We start from the raw sequence: 13,775 nt of genomic DNA, 5'->3' as shown, positions 1-13,775 counted from the left end.
GTAGAGTGACTTAAAGTCAGTGCATTCAAACATATATCACAGTTATAGCAAGTAACATGTCTGTTACCTTCACTGATAATGTTTATCTGAATACAATGCTTTGCTAAAATATTTTTGTTTGATACATCTTTGGAGTATATTGTAGTTGTATCAAGATACATTTATCTTTGCCCATCTCTTCCTATAATATATTTAATTCATAGAACTTCAAAACATAAGCTTTTACAAACAAACATTCCTCTATGAGACTGCCTACAATTGTGGACCTAGTGGACTGAGCGAAGGTGGCCTCTGATGATATGCCATCGATACAGAGATCACACGCTACAGGGTACCACCACAGTCCTGGAGGGGGCTCTCGACAAACAATAAACTGGATGGCATTATTTTTGGGGAAGAATCAGATGTATAAAATGTTTCTTTTCCGGACCAATTCAAAGACATCCTGGTTTCGAAATTCAACCTTAAACGTGGATTTGAATCTTTATGAAACAGGTTGAAACTGTGTTATAGGCTGCAGCTGTGGTAAAGAACTCAAGTATGAGGCTGTCCAATGACTTTGCAGATTTTTCTACAGATGTATGAGAAACGGTTCACAACAAGTAAATGTTGGAAAAGGTGAGATTCTATGCCTATTGAAATCATTTCAATCCACATTTATTTATTAGGCTTTATTTATGCTACATTTCATTTGTTCCATATAACACAAAATAGCCTAATCCAGTTTGCCTAGTCTACTTTATGATGCAGTTTCTTAGCCTCCTCCTCAAACTACTATACTGTTGCCTATACTGCAACATTTTAAGTAGGCTACCACAGGATAACAACAATGGCTTATGACACAATTTCTATAGTCTAAGCGTTTCTCTTGAGTCAGAAACAAATTTGTTAGGCCGCCTATGAAGCATGTTATTCAGCCTCTTCTCTTACCTGTTGACTTCGATGTGCACTTGACAATTCTACCTCCATCATTGCGCAGTTGATATTCCCTTGTGAATTTGCTCTTAAACGCCCAGAGCCGCAATTATCTTTAAAGTCCCTTACACTAACACAAATCAAATGAAATCTTACCGAACAGCGTCCTGAATATGAACATAGTTCACTTGTATAGAAATAAAAAATGAGGTCTAGAAATAATGAAAGCGTAAAGAAACCCCAGCCGCTAAACGGCCCTGCCCACTAGCAGCGGCAGCCTGACTGACAAGGTGGTAACGGCCCCTGGCGCTGTCTGGACACTGAGAGCTCACCATAAAAATACACCCAGAATGTTTCCTTTTCATTCAGTGACATCTAGTGGGTATAGTCTATTAGTTGTATCCCATAAGCTTGTAGGCAATACAACGAAATAGGCCTAGTTTAAGACACTTTTATAAATACACAATTTTGTAAATCAGGCCAACACCACTTCATGAACTGTACAAACAACACCTCACAAAAAAGCTTTCCAAGTATCCAACAACAACTCATCCCCCCCCCCCCTCACGCATCCTTCCAAATGCTTCCATCTGGTGAGAGACTAAAGGTGCCACTCCCTCGGGAAGAATGGCCTAAAAAGTATTTTATCCCAAATAAGACTGATGATCTGACACGGAAATGCTCAATGTGTGTAATGTGTATGTTTTATGTCTGTTTTTATCCCTTTAATGTAAGCCAGAGCGCCAAATGCAATTTTCCATTTGGTGTAATTTTAAAAAAGTTTTCTAATCTATCTAAACCTACAGAATGCACAATTATTAGCATATGCACCTGTATGTAAGTAGCCTAAATTGGCGGTTGCCAGGTGCACGGTGTTTCCTCCGACACATTGGTGCGGCTGGCTTCCGTGTTAAGTGGCCATTGTGTCAAGAAGCAGTGTGGCTTGTTTTGGTTGTGTTTCGGAGGACGCACGGCTCTCGACCTTCACCTCTCCCGAGTCCATACAGGAGTTGCAGTGATGAGACAAGACTGTAACTACTAATTGGATACCACGAAATTGGGGTGAAAAACGGGGTGTAAAAAATAAATAGAGGGCCAACTGGTGGTCTGCGGGCTTATTTTATTTGTGAGTAAATGCGTTCTATGTGCCGTAGGACATTAAAGATCCGTTCTTCATCTTTGGCACACCTTTCTAGGGTTTTCCAGAAGGCCTACTGTGTTGGAATATTTTTATTCTGTACTGGCTTCCTTCTTTTCACTCTGTCAATGAGGTTAGTATTGTGGAGTAACTATTGTACAATGTTGTTGATCCATTCTCAATTTTCTCTTATCACAGCCATTAAACTCTGTAACTGTTTTAAAGTCACCATTGGCCTCATGGTAAAATCCCTGAGCAGTTTCCTTCCTCTCTGGCAACTGAGTTTACCCATCTACCAATAGGTGCCCTTCTTTGCGAGGTTTTGGAAAACCTCCCTGATCTTTGTGGTTGAATCTGTGTTTGAAATTCACTGCTCAACTGAGGGATCTTATAGATACAATAATTGTATGTGTTGGGTAAGGAGATGAGGTAGTCATTCAAAAAGAATGTTAAACACTATTATTGCATACAGAGTGAGTCCACTGTAGTGTTTTTGCTGACTTTACTGTAGTATTCACTGTTACGGACTATAGTCTGCAAAACACTACAGTGAATACCTACATGTTTCAAGCAATCCACCATAGTCCCTGTGCCCAAGAAAGTGAAGGTAATCTGCTTAAATGACTATGGCCTCGTAGCACTCACGTCGGTAGCATGAAGTGCTTTAAAAGGCTGGTCATGGCTCACATCAACATCGTTCCCGGAAACCCTAGACCTACTTCAATTCGCATACTGCCCCAACAGATCACGCAATCTCAATCGCACTCCACACTGCCCTGGACAAAAAAATATATATGTGAGAATGCTGTTAATTGACTACAGCTCAGTGTTCAACACCATAGTGCCCACAAAGCTCATCACTAAGCTAAGGACCCTAGAACTAAACACCCCCCTCTGCAACTGGATCCTGGACTTCCTGACGGGCCGCACCCAGGTGGTAAGGGTAGGCAACAACACATCTGCCACGCTGATCCTCAACACCGGGACCCCTCAGGGGTGAGTGCTTAGTTCCCTCCTGTAAACCCTATTTTCCCACGACTGAATGGCCAAGCATGACTCCAACACCATCATAAAGTTTGCTGATGACACAACAGTGGTAGGCCTGATCATCAACAACGATGAGACAGCCTATTGGGAGGAGGTCAGAGACCTGGGCAGTGTGGTGCCAGGACAACAACCTCTCCCTCAACGTGAGCAAGACAAAGGAGCTGATCATGGACTACAGGAAAAGGAGGGCCGAACAAGCCCCCATTCACATTGATGGGGCTGTAATGGAGTGAGTCGAGAGTTTCAAGTTCCTTGGTCTCCACATCACCAACAAACTATCATGGTCCCAACACACCAAGAAAGTTGTGAAGAGGGCATGTAACTTTTAGATGAGCAACCACTGTATATATGTCCTGGATGGCAGGAAGCTTGACCGTAAGGCACTACAGAGGGTAGTTCATACGGTCAAGCTTCCTGCCATTCAGGACTTATATACAGTGGTTGCTCATCTAAAAGTTTTGGGATTATGCTGAGGGACTTTTGTGGTTTAGTACGGTATCCTGCATCACTGCTTCATTGCTCCAGGCCAGCGCAAGAGGGAGTTAGAGCACGGATTATGCTTTTGGGTCCCAAGGTGCTAATGTGTCTCTAACTGACAATGAATGGGTGACAAATCAAATAGAAACTGATAATTGTGCACGACTTCAAAATTGAATTTCAATGAACTGAATGACGAGGATGAAGAAGGTGATTGAATTTAGAACAATAGTGTAAGAATTGCTATTCCTCTGTCCTGCACACGCACACCCAGAAAAGGACACATTATTTTGTTACTAATCGTCAGTATTACTTAATAAGGTTTTTATTCTAAGAGAAACTTAGACTACAATTAGGGTGTGGAAATTATTTTGCTCTAACTGTAGTACTGTAGCCTACTGTCACGTCCTGACCAGTATAGTGGTTATTTGTGATTGTAGTTTGGTCAGGACGTGGCAGAGGGTATTTGTTTTATGTGGTTCGGGGTGGGTAGTTGTCTTTAGCACTGCTGTTATGTGTATAGCCTGCTAAACTGTTTCCTGTCATCGTTTCATTGTTTATTGTTTTTCCGTGTTCACAGTCTTTATTTAAAATAAATATAATGATGAGCACTCAACCCGCTGCGCCTTGGTCCTCTCTTCACGAAGACAGCCGTTACACCTACTCCTGACCGGTCATGTTGTCCCACGCCATTATGGGCTATTAGCAGAACAATAGATACTTTGTGCAAGGAAATTGATCAGCATTAAAAACCTTTTGGATGGGGCCTCCCGAGTGGTGCAGCGGTCTAAGACACAGCATCGCAGTGCAAACTGTGTTGCTACAGATGCTGGTTCGATACAAGTGCCGGCCACGACCGGGAGACCCATGAAGCGATGGTGGGCTTTTGGTTTCTCTAAAAACAGAAATAAATCATTCTAAATAACAAACTGGCTTTATTTACAAATTAGTAAGAATGTCTCACCCCATGTTCAAGAATGGCCTTTTTCTCACTCACTTTAGGCTATTTGAAAACTAAATAATCTCCAAGATATCATTATTTTTCTTATAGTAAATCTGACTTTGATGATTGCTAAACCTGCTGGGTGTCTAAATAGCTAGCCCTGTGATGCCGGGCTATCTACTGAGAATATTGCAAAATGTGCTTTCACCGAAAAGCTATTTTAAAATTGGACATATCGAGTGCATAGAGGAGTTCTGTATCTATAATTCAACAAAACGCCGCTTTTTGGATATAACTATGGATTATTTGGAACCAAACCAACATTTGTTATTGAAGTAGAAGGCCTGGGAGTGCATTCTGATGAAGAACAGCAAAGGTAATCCAATTTTTCTTATAGTAAATCTGAGTTTGGTGAGTACCAAACTTGGTGGGTGTCAAAATAGCTAGCCATGATGGCCGGGCTATCTACTCAGAATATTGCAAAATGTGCTTTCACCGAAAAGCTATTTTAAAATTGGACACCGCGATTGCATAAAGGAGTTCTGTATCTATAATTATTAAAATAATTGTTATGTTTTTTGTGAACGTTTATCGTAAGTAATTTAGTAAATTCACCGGAATTTTCGGTGGGTATGCTAGTTCTGAACGTCACATGCTAGTGTAAAAAGCTGGTTTTTGATATAAATATGAACTTGATTGAATAAAACATGCATGTATTGTATAACATAATGTCCTAGGTGTGTCATCTGATGAAGATCATCAAAGGTTAGTGCTGCATTTAGCTGTCTTCTGGGTTTTTGTGACATTATATGCTAGCTTGAAAAATGGGTGTCTGATTATTTCTGGCTGGGTACTCTGCTGACATAATCTAATGTTTTGTTTTCGTTGTAAAGCCTTTTTGAAATCGGACAGTGTGGTTAGATTAACGAGAGTCTTGTCTTTAAAATGGTGTAAAATAGTCATATGTTTGAGAAATTGAAGTAATAGCATTTCAAAGGTATTTGAAAATCGCGCCACGGGATTACACTGGCTGTTGATTTCGTCCCACCTAGCCCAGAGAGGTTAAGGGGATATGATGTTGTGCTTGAAATTGTACAAAGTAGGATTAGCTTGCACGAGATGCTAAGCTAACAAAGGGAAAGCAGCCATTTTGTTTTTCCTGTGTCACATTGAAATTACTCCGCCCTTTGTACTTCCGTTTGATTTCAGCTTTCTGCAATCAGTGACCCCTGGGGGTGAAGAATCGCCAGTACATTTGTTTTAAAATAATTATTTAGGTTACACCCAAACGTGTTTCACGTTTAACAAGTGGTTACTTATGATATCCAGCCAATCTCAACTCATTGGATATTGATGTTTCATTCAATTCATCTAAGAAGTTAAAATTGCCGGTTTCTACAAATGAGATAATTTAAACTTTTCCACATTAACCTACATCAACAATGTTGACTGGTTAATTGAAGTATAATTCCTAAATAGCCTATACAGGTTTGATTTATCATTAACATTGATTACTTAATTAAATGTGTTTTTGCAAGCATTAAGCCAACTCCTACATTACTGACCAGTATTTATGGAAGTCCCTCCTTCGCGGGAATCCCATGTGGTTTAAGCCCTCAGAGATAAGTGTCCCCTGGTGGTACAGAATCATTATTTAAAATAAATATTTCATTGAGGTCCCCCATTGTCCCACGTTTAAAAAGTGGTTACTTATGATATCCAGCCAGTCTCAACGGATTGTATATCGATGTCTCATTCAATTTAACTAATTTCATAAAATTGTAGTTATCTTAGCTAGCTGAATTGTTTACCAGTTGCTAAGCAGTTGCTAGGGACTCTTTTGGAAGAAGCTAGCTAGCTAACGAAGAACAACAAAGAATATCTAGTTAACAGAAGAAAAGAAAGAGAAAATCAGGACAGAAGAAAAAGGATATCAAAGTGAAACAGTTATCTAATAACACAGGAGACAATAATACAAGAAACAACACTTCTGTAGCTTGTCAACTATGTGTCTGTCTATCCCTGTTCTCTCCTCTCTGCACAGGCCATACAAACGCTTCACACCGCGTGGCCGCTGCCACTCCAACCTGGTGGTCCCAGCGCGCACGACCCACGTGGAGTTCCAGGTCTCCGGCAGCCTCTGGAACTGCCGGTCTGCAGCCAACAAGGCTGAGTTCATCTCAGCCTATGCTACCCTCCAGTCCCTAGACTTCCTGGCGCTGACGGAAACATGGATTACCACAGAAAACACTGCTACTCCTACTTCTCTCTCTTCGTCTGCCCACGTGTTCTCGCATACCCCTAGAGCATCGAGCCAGCGGGGTGGTGGCACTGGAATCCTCATCTCTCCCAAGTGGACATTCTCTCTTTCTCCCCTGACCCATCTGTCTATCTCCTCATTTGAATTCCATGCTGTCACAGTTACCAGCCCTTTCAAGCTTAACATCCTTATCATTTATCGCCCTCCAGGTTCCCTTGGAGAGTTCATCAATGAGCTTGACGCCTTGATAAGTTCCTTTCCTGAGGATGGCTCACCTCTCACAGTTCTGGGTGACTTTAACCTCCCCACGTCTACCTTTGACTCATTCCTCTCTGCCTCCTTCTTTCCACTCCTCTCCTCTTTTGACCTCACCCTCTCACCTTCCCCCCCTACTCACAAGGCAGGCAATATGCTTGACCTCATCTTTACTAGATGCTGTTCTTCCACTAATCTCATTGCAACTCCCCTCCAAATCTCCGACCACTACCTTGTATCCTTTAACCTCTTGCTCTCATCCAACACTTCTCACTCTGCCCCTACTCGGATGGTATTGCGCCGTCCCAACCTTCGCTCTCTCTCTCCCGCTACTCTCTCCTCTTCCATCCTATCATCTCTTCCCTCTGCTCAAACCTTCTCCAACCTATCTCCTGATTCTGCCTCCTCAACCCTCCTCTCCTCCCTTTCTGCATCCTTTGATTTTCTCTGTCCCCTATCCTCCAGGCCGGCTCGGTCCTCCCCTCCTGCTCCGTGGCTCGACGACTCACTACGAGCTCACAGAACAGGGCTCCGGGCAGCCGAGCGGAAATGGAGGAAAACTCGCCTCCCTGCGGACCTGGCATCCTTTCACTCACTCCTCTCTACATTCTCCTCTTCTGTCTCTGCTGCTAAAGCCACTTTCTACCACTCTAAATTCCAAGCATCTGCCTCTAACCCTAGGGCGCTCTTTGCTACCTTCTCCTCCCTCCTGAATCCTCCTCCCCCTCCCCCCCCCCTCCTCCCTCTCTGCGGATGACTTCGTCAACCATTTTGAAAAGAAGGTTGACGATATCCGATCCTCGTTTGCTAAGTCAAACGACACCGCTGGTCCTGCTCACACTGCCCTACCCTGTGCTTTGACCTCTTTCTCCCCTCTCTCTCCAGATGAAATCTCGCGTCTTGTGACGGCCGGCCGCCCAACAACCTGCCCACTTGACCCTATCCCCTCCTCTCTTCTCCAGACCATTTCCGGAGACCTTCTCCCCTTCCTCACCTCGCTCATCAACTCATCCTTGACCGCTGGCTACGTCCCTTCCGTCTTCAAGAGAGCGAGAGTTGCACCCCTTCTGAAAAAACCTACACTCGATCCCTCCGATGTCAACAACTACAGACCAGTATCCCTTCTTTCTTTTCTCTCCAAAACTCTTGAACGTGCCGTCCTTGGCCAGCTCTCCTGCTATCTCTCTCAGAATGACCTTCTTGATCCTAATCAGTCAGGTTTCAAGACTGGGCATTCAACTGAGACTGCTCTTCTCTGTGTCACGGAGGCTCTCCGCACTGCTAAAGCTAACTCTCTCTCCTCTGCTCTCATACTTCTAGACCTATCTGCTGCCTTTGATACTGTGAACCATCAGATCCTCCTCTCCACCCTCTCCGAGTTGGGCATCTCCGGCGCGGCCCACACATGGATTGCGTCCTACCTGACAGGTCGCTCCTACCAGGTGGCGTGGCGAGAATCTGTCTCCGCACCATGCGCTCTCACCACTGGTGTCCCCCAGGGCTCTGTTCTAGGCCCTCTCCTATTCTCGCTATACACCAAGTCACTTGGCTCTGTCATATCCTCACATGGTCTCGCCTATCATTGCTATGCAGACGACACACAATTAATCTTCTCCTTTCCCCCTTCTGATAACCAGGCGGCGAATCGCATCTCTGCATGTCTGTCAGACATATCAGTGTGGATGACGGATCACCAGCTCGAAGCTGAACCTCGGCAAGACGGAGCTGCTCTTCCTCCCGGGGAAGGACTGCCCGTTCCATGATCTCGTCATCAAGGTTGACAACTCCCTTGTGTCCTCCTCCCAGAGTGCTAAGAACCTTGGCGTGATCCTGGACAACACCCTGTCGTTCTCCACTAACATCAAGGCGGTGACCCGATCCTGTAGGTTCATGCTCTACAACATTCGCAGAGTACGACCCTGCCTCACACAGGAAGCGGCGCAGGTCCTAATCCAGGCACTTGTCATCTCCCGTCTGGATTACTGCAACTCGCTGTTGGCGGGGCTCCCTGCCTGCACTATTGTAAAGTGGTTGTTCCACTGGATATCATAAGGTGAATGCACCATTTTGTAAGTCGCTCTGGATAAGAGCGTCTGCTAAATGACTTAAATGTAAATGTAAACTAAGAGGTAAAATTGACAGATTTACCTTTTTCCAATGGACATTTTAAATAATATCCAAATGAATGGATTTCTACAAATGAGACAACTTAAACTTTTCCACATTAACCTTGATACAGCAACGCTCTCAGGTTAATTAAAGTTTAATTCCCAAACAGCCTATACATGTTTGATTTATCATTAACATTGATTACCGTAATTTCCGGACTATTGAGCGCACCTGAATATAAGCCACACCCACTGAATTTAAATGTTTTTTTTATTTTGAACATAAATAAGCCGCACATGTCTATAAGCCACAGGTGCCTACCGGTACATTGAAACAAATGAACTTTACACAGGCTTTAACGAAACACGGCTTGTAACAAAAAATAAAACATTTGCATTAAACAGTAGCCTACCAAGAAAGTCATTGGTCACTATCTTCCTCCTCCTGTGCACTGAAACCACTGAAGTCATCTCCTTTCAAAAAAAATTGAAAGCGGGAAAAATCCATATATTAGCCGTGTCATTGTTTAAGCCGCGAGGTTCAAAGCGTGGGAAAAAAGTTGCGGCTTATAGTCCGGAAATTACGGTAATCAGTAAAATTAGCTTTTGCAAAGCTCATTCAGGACTACCCAGCAGTGAAGGAAGTTCCGCCTTCGCGGAAATCCTATGTGGCTTCGGCCTTAGGGATAAGTGAACCTAGTGGTGAATGTACCATAACATGTGCTCTACTGGTTACACTAATGATAATCCAGACAATCTCAATTGATTGGATATCATCGTCTCATTCAATTTAATAAGTTAAATTGTCGAACATAGCTTTTCAGGTTCTTCCAATTAAATGAGACTTTTTAAACTTTCCCATATTAACCTAGAGCAGTCCTTCTCAAATAGTGGGGCACACCCCCCTGGGGGGGCTCAGAGCGATGCCAGGGGGGCGCGTGTGACCCCGGGGAACATGCTTTTTTTTGCCGCAGGGGAGTAGTTTTTTTTGCACCGAACAAGAGCACACAGCACAGAGCAGGAGATATGAAGTGCAGATAACAAACCCTTAAGAGACACCATGGAAAAATATTTAACAGGAATGAAAAGAAAGGCGGAGAGAGACGGAGATAATGAGACAAACGTAAGTCTCCCGAAAGCTAAGATGAGGAAATATGACGAAGCGTATGTAGCGCTTGGCTTAACTGTGACTACGGTGGGAGCCGAGGAAAGACCGGTATGTTTACTGTGTCTAAAAATGTTGGCAGCGGACAGCATGAAGCCAAATAAATTAAGGAGTCACTTAAAGACTTTAAAACCCCAATCACGCTGATAAGCCGCTTGAGTTCTTTCAGCGAAAACGTGCAGAATATTGCCAACAATCGTCCTGCTTTGTGAATGCTACTTCAGTAAACCAGCGAGCACTGTTAGCATCATATAAGGTGGCGTACCAAATTGCTCAGTGCAAAAAATCCCACTCCACAGCAGAGGAGCTGATACTGCCTGCAGCATTAGACATGGTCTCTGTCATGCTGGATGACGCAAGTGCTGCAAAAATAAAAACTATCCCTCTGTCCAATGACACTGTCGTCAGATGTATAAATGACATTGCTAACGATCGTAAAGAACAGATGGTAGATAAACTCAAAGACAAACGTTTTGCCTTACAGTTCGATGAAGCAACTGACAGCAACAAAGACTGTTTGTTTATCGCTTATGTACGTTTTGACATGACAAACTCCCTGTGTGAGGATCTACTTTTTTGTAAATATCTTAGAGACAGTGCTACAGCTGAAGAGCTATTCAAAATGCTGGACTGCTTCCTGCATATTTCATCACTGATGGGATTCTTTAAAAAGAACTTCCCTGAAAACAGTTCCCAATATGACTGGGTGAGAGATCCTTTCAATGCACCAGCTCCAACTGGTTTCAGCTCTGCAGAGGAGGACCAGTTCATTGATATGACGTCTGACTCCACATTGAGACTGAGGTTCACATCACAGACACTGAGTGAATTCTGGCTGAGTGTAGAGAGGCAGTATCCACTCTTAGGGCAGAGGGCCATGGGCATTCTCCTTCCTTTTGCAACATCTTATCTTTGTGAGACTGGCTTCTCTGCTGTTGCTGCACTGAAGACCAAGTACAGGTCCCAGCTAAACATTGAGCAGGAGCTGAGAGTTGCGGTATCATGCTTCAAACCCCGCTTCGAAAAGCTGTGCTCTGCAAAACGTGCTCATTGTAGCCATTAACCCTGACTTCCTCATTTTGATAAAAAAAAATCTGCACAAATTGTTTTATTAATTTTTGTTTTATAGGTCAAAGTGTTTCATATATTGTGCTCCTGAGTTAATGTTGCTGATCAATTTGAATTTATAATTATTTATTGATTATATTTAATTTTATTTTTCAGTATCAAATGGTCAAAAATGTTTGCAGTTTAAATAAGGCTTGAATTCTTTTTTTAATTTCAGGCAAATTGATGCACTTTAAGTCTTTTCTGTTACAGACTAAAAACCAAATGTTAATAAAGTTATTCTTTGTAAGTTGATCTATATTTCTTTTGTTTTTCTTTTTTTGTTTTCTTTAATGTTAATAAGGATACAATGTTATGCAGAGGTGTACTTATAACAATTTTATAGACAAATTATACTATTTACAGTCGCGGCGGAGAGTTGGGGGGCGCGAAATGTTTACTTCTTCCTAGGGGGGGCGTAACAGAAAATAATTGAGAAGCACTGACCTAGAGGAACCAACTTCTCAGGTTAATTACAGTTTAATTCCCAGTTGCCTATACAGGTATGATTAATCATTATCATTGATTAATCAAGTCAATTTGCTTTTGCAAATTCATTCACGTCCAACTCCCACATTACTGATATAGTACTCATGGCTCATTAACGTCTAGAAATTGATAAAAAATCGTCTTTGCAGCTTCCAACGTATTCACAAACCAAACTTTGGAAAAATAGGGAAACAAATGTTTCTCCTCTCAAATGTTCTAATAATGTGCAAGCTATCAGAGAGAGTGTTCCCCACTCCCCCGCTAATTAGTGAAACCTCACCCATAAAAGGATTGATCTCTGACCTCAGCAGTGATATCAACCCTAACTACGCCATTAGCGGAAAAACTGTAGAAATCATGACAAACGCTCTCCAAAATCAACCATCGGGCGCAGGCCTTGTAAAGATTCTCTCCAGTTTAGCCCTGATGTCTTGCTATCCAAGATTGGTAATGGTCCAATACCGCAGTACACAGCTGAAGCACGAGCAGGAAATGGTAGACATAAAGGGACAGGTGGAGAGAACTGGGAAAATAATGACAAAAGAAGAACAATTCTGCTAACTATGGAACTGCGTTTGAAAACGAAACAATTAAATGTAATTGCAAAAACTTATGACCATGAACGAGCACAAACTCTCCAACAAAATTGTCTTCCACATAAACAAAATCGTCTTCTACAGGAACAACTCAATTTAGCCAAAACTAAATATGACGATGTCCACGCCAAACTAGATAAATCTGACAAGTTATCTACAAACAGGAGTGCGCAACTTGATAACATGCATGCAGTTTTGTTCAACGTTACTCAAGGTAACAATGTCATATTCAAAATGCTGCAGACCAAAGACTATCAGTTAATGAACACAATGACTAAGTTGGATGACAGGTCCTCAGAACTCATTGAAGTCACTGACCAAATGAATGATGAGAGAACTCAGGTGATGAAGATGGAAATATTAATTTCTAAACAAGCAGAGGAAATCTCATCACTGAATCTCTCACTCCGTACTCAAGGCCTCTATCTGCAAACAATGGCATAAGTTTGAGAACGAAAGGAGCAAGTGCGACACGTGTCCAAAATCAGTACTCTAAGGGCTCAAAGTGGACTCTGCAATGCAGCAGAATACCACCCTTAGGTACAATCTGGTGGAATTCCAGAACGGTCACGCGCTACAGCGTGACTACCCAACCAAGCAACCGGAGCCCGATACTCAAAGGAGTCAGTCTTTTCCTCTTGGCTATTCGACACTGAGTAATATGGGGCCTCTTCGCCAACAAAGCCAAAGCTAGGCTTCTCCTCTTGGCCTTTCAGACCCAATTTCCCCATAGGATGAAGTCAACCCTCTCCGCCCGCATGGCGCAGAACACCTTAACAAACTCGTCAAGAATTTCCCCACCTTTGACCCCATTCCAGGTCAACCAAATGATGCTGACATAGAGGACGCCTTGGATGGCTACCCAAACGCTACGGGGTCTGACTGGGTTTACCTGTTGAAGCGAACGTCGAATAGACACGTGACGAGGTACATTCGTCAGTAACAGCAACACATGTTTAACAACTACGCTAAACTTGCCACAGCTTTGAAATTAGAATTCAGTGGTTCTGTGACTCACAAACACGATAGATCACTGGCTAACACTGTCAAACAAGCTCGGAATGAACACCCACAAGCTTACTATCATAGGCTTCATTCAGCTTACTTTGGTCTACTCACTGAAACAGGAATGGAAGAGCTGTTACCATTCAAACAAATGTTTCTGTCGAACATGTATCCCACCTTCATTACCTACTTGGGCCCTACAGCCCATGTTGGCTTGCCTATCTTACAACTCAGAGAGCTTGCAAGCACAGCTTTTGAGACATCAAAAGC

General features: G+C 42.9%; 1 protein-coding gene across 2 annotated transcripts in view; it reads right to left on the bottom strand.

The window, feature by feature from the left end:
• Window positions 1-1,211, bottom strand: part of LOC106575067 (nuclear factor erythroid 2-related factor 2) — a 55,478-nt gene extending 54,267 nt beyond the window's left edge. For both annotated transcript variants that reach the window (XM_014151214.3, XM_014151215.3), the window contains exon 1: window positions 931-1,211. In XM_014151214.3, coding sequence (XP_014006689.1) covers window positions 931-972 — 42 coding nt within the window. In that variant the 5' untranslated portion in view covers window positions 973-1,211. The remainder of the gene's footprint in view (window positions 1-930) is intronic.
• Window positions 1,212-13,775: the final 12,564 nt, after the last annotated feature.

The sequence above is a fragment of the Salmo salar genome, chromosome 17 (genome assembly GCF_965601325.2).
Source record: "Salmo salar chromosome 17, fSalSal1, whole genome shotgun sequence".
Classification (NCBI taxonomy): Eukaryota; Metazoa; Chordata; class Actinopteri; order Salmoniformes; family Salmonidae; genus Salmo; species Salmo salar.
This window is presented reverse-complemented; position numbering and strand designations above follow the sequence as displayed.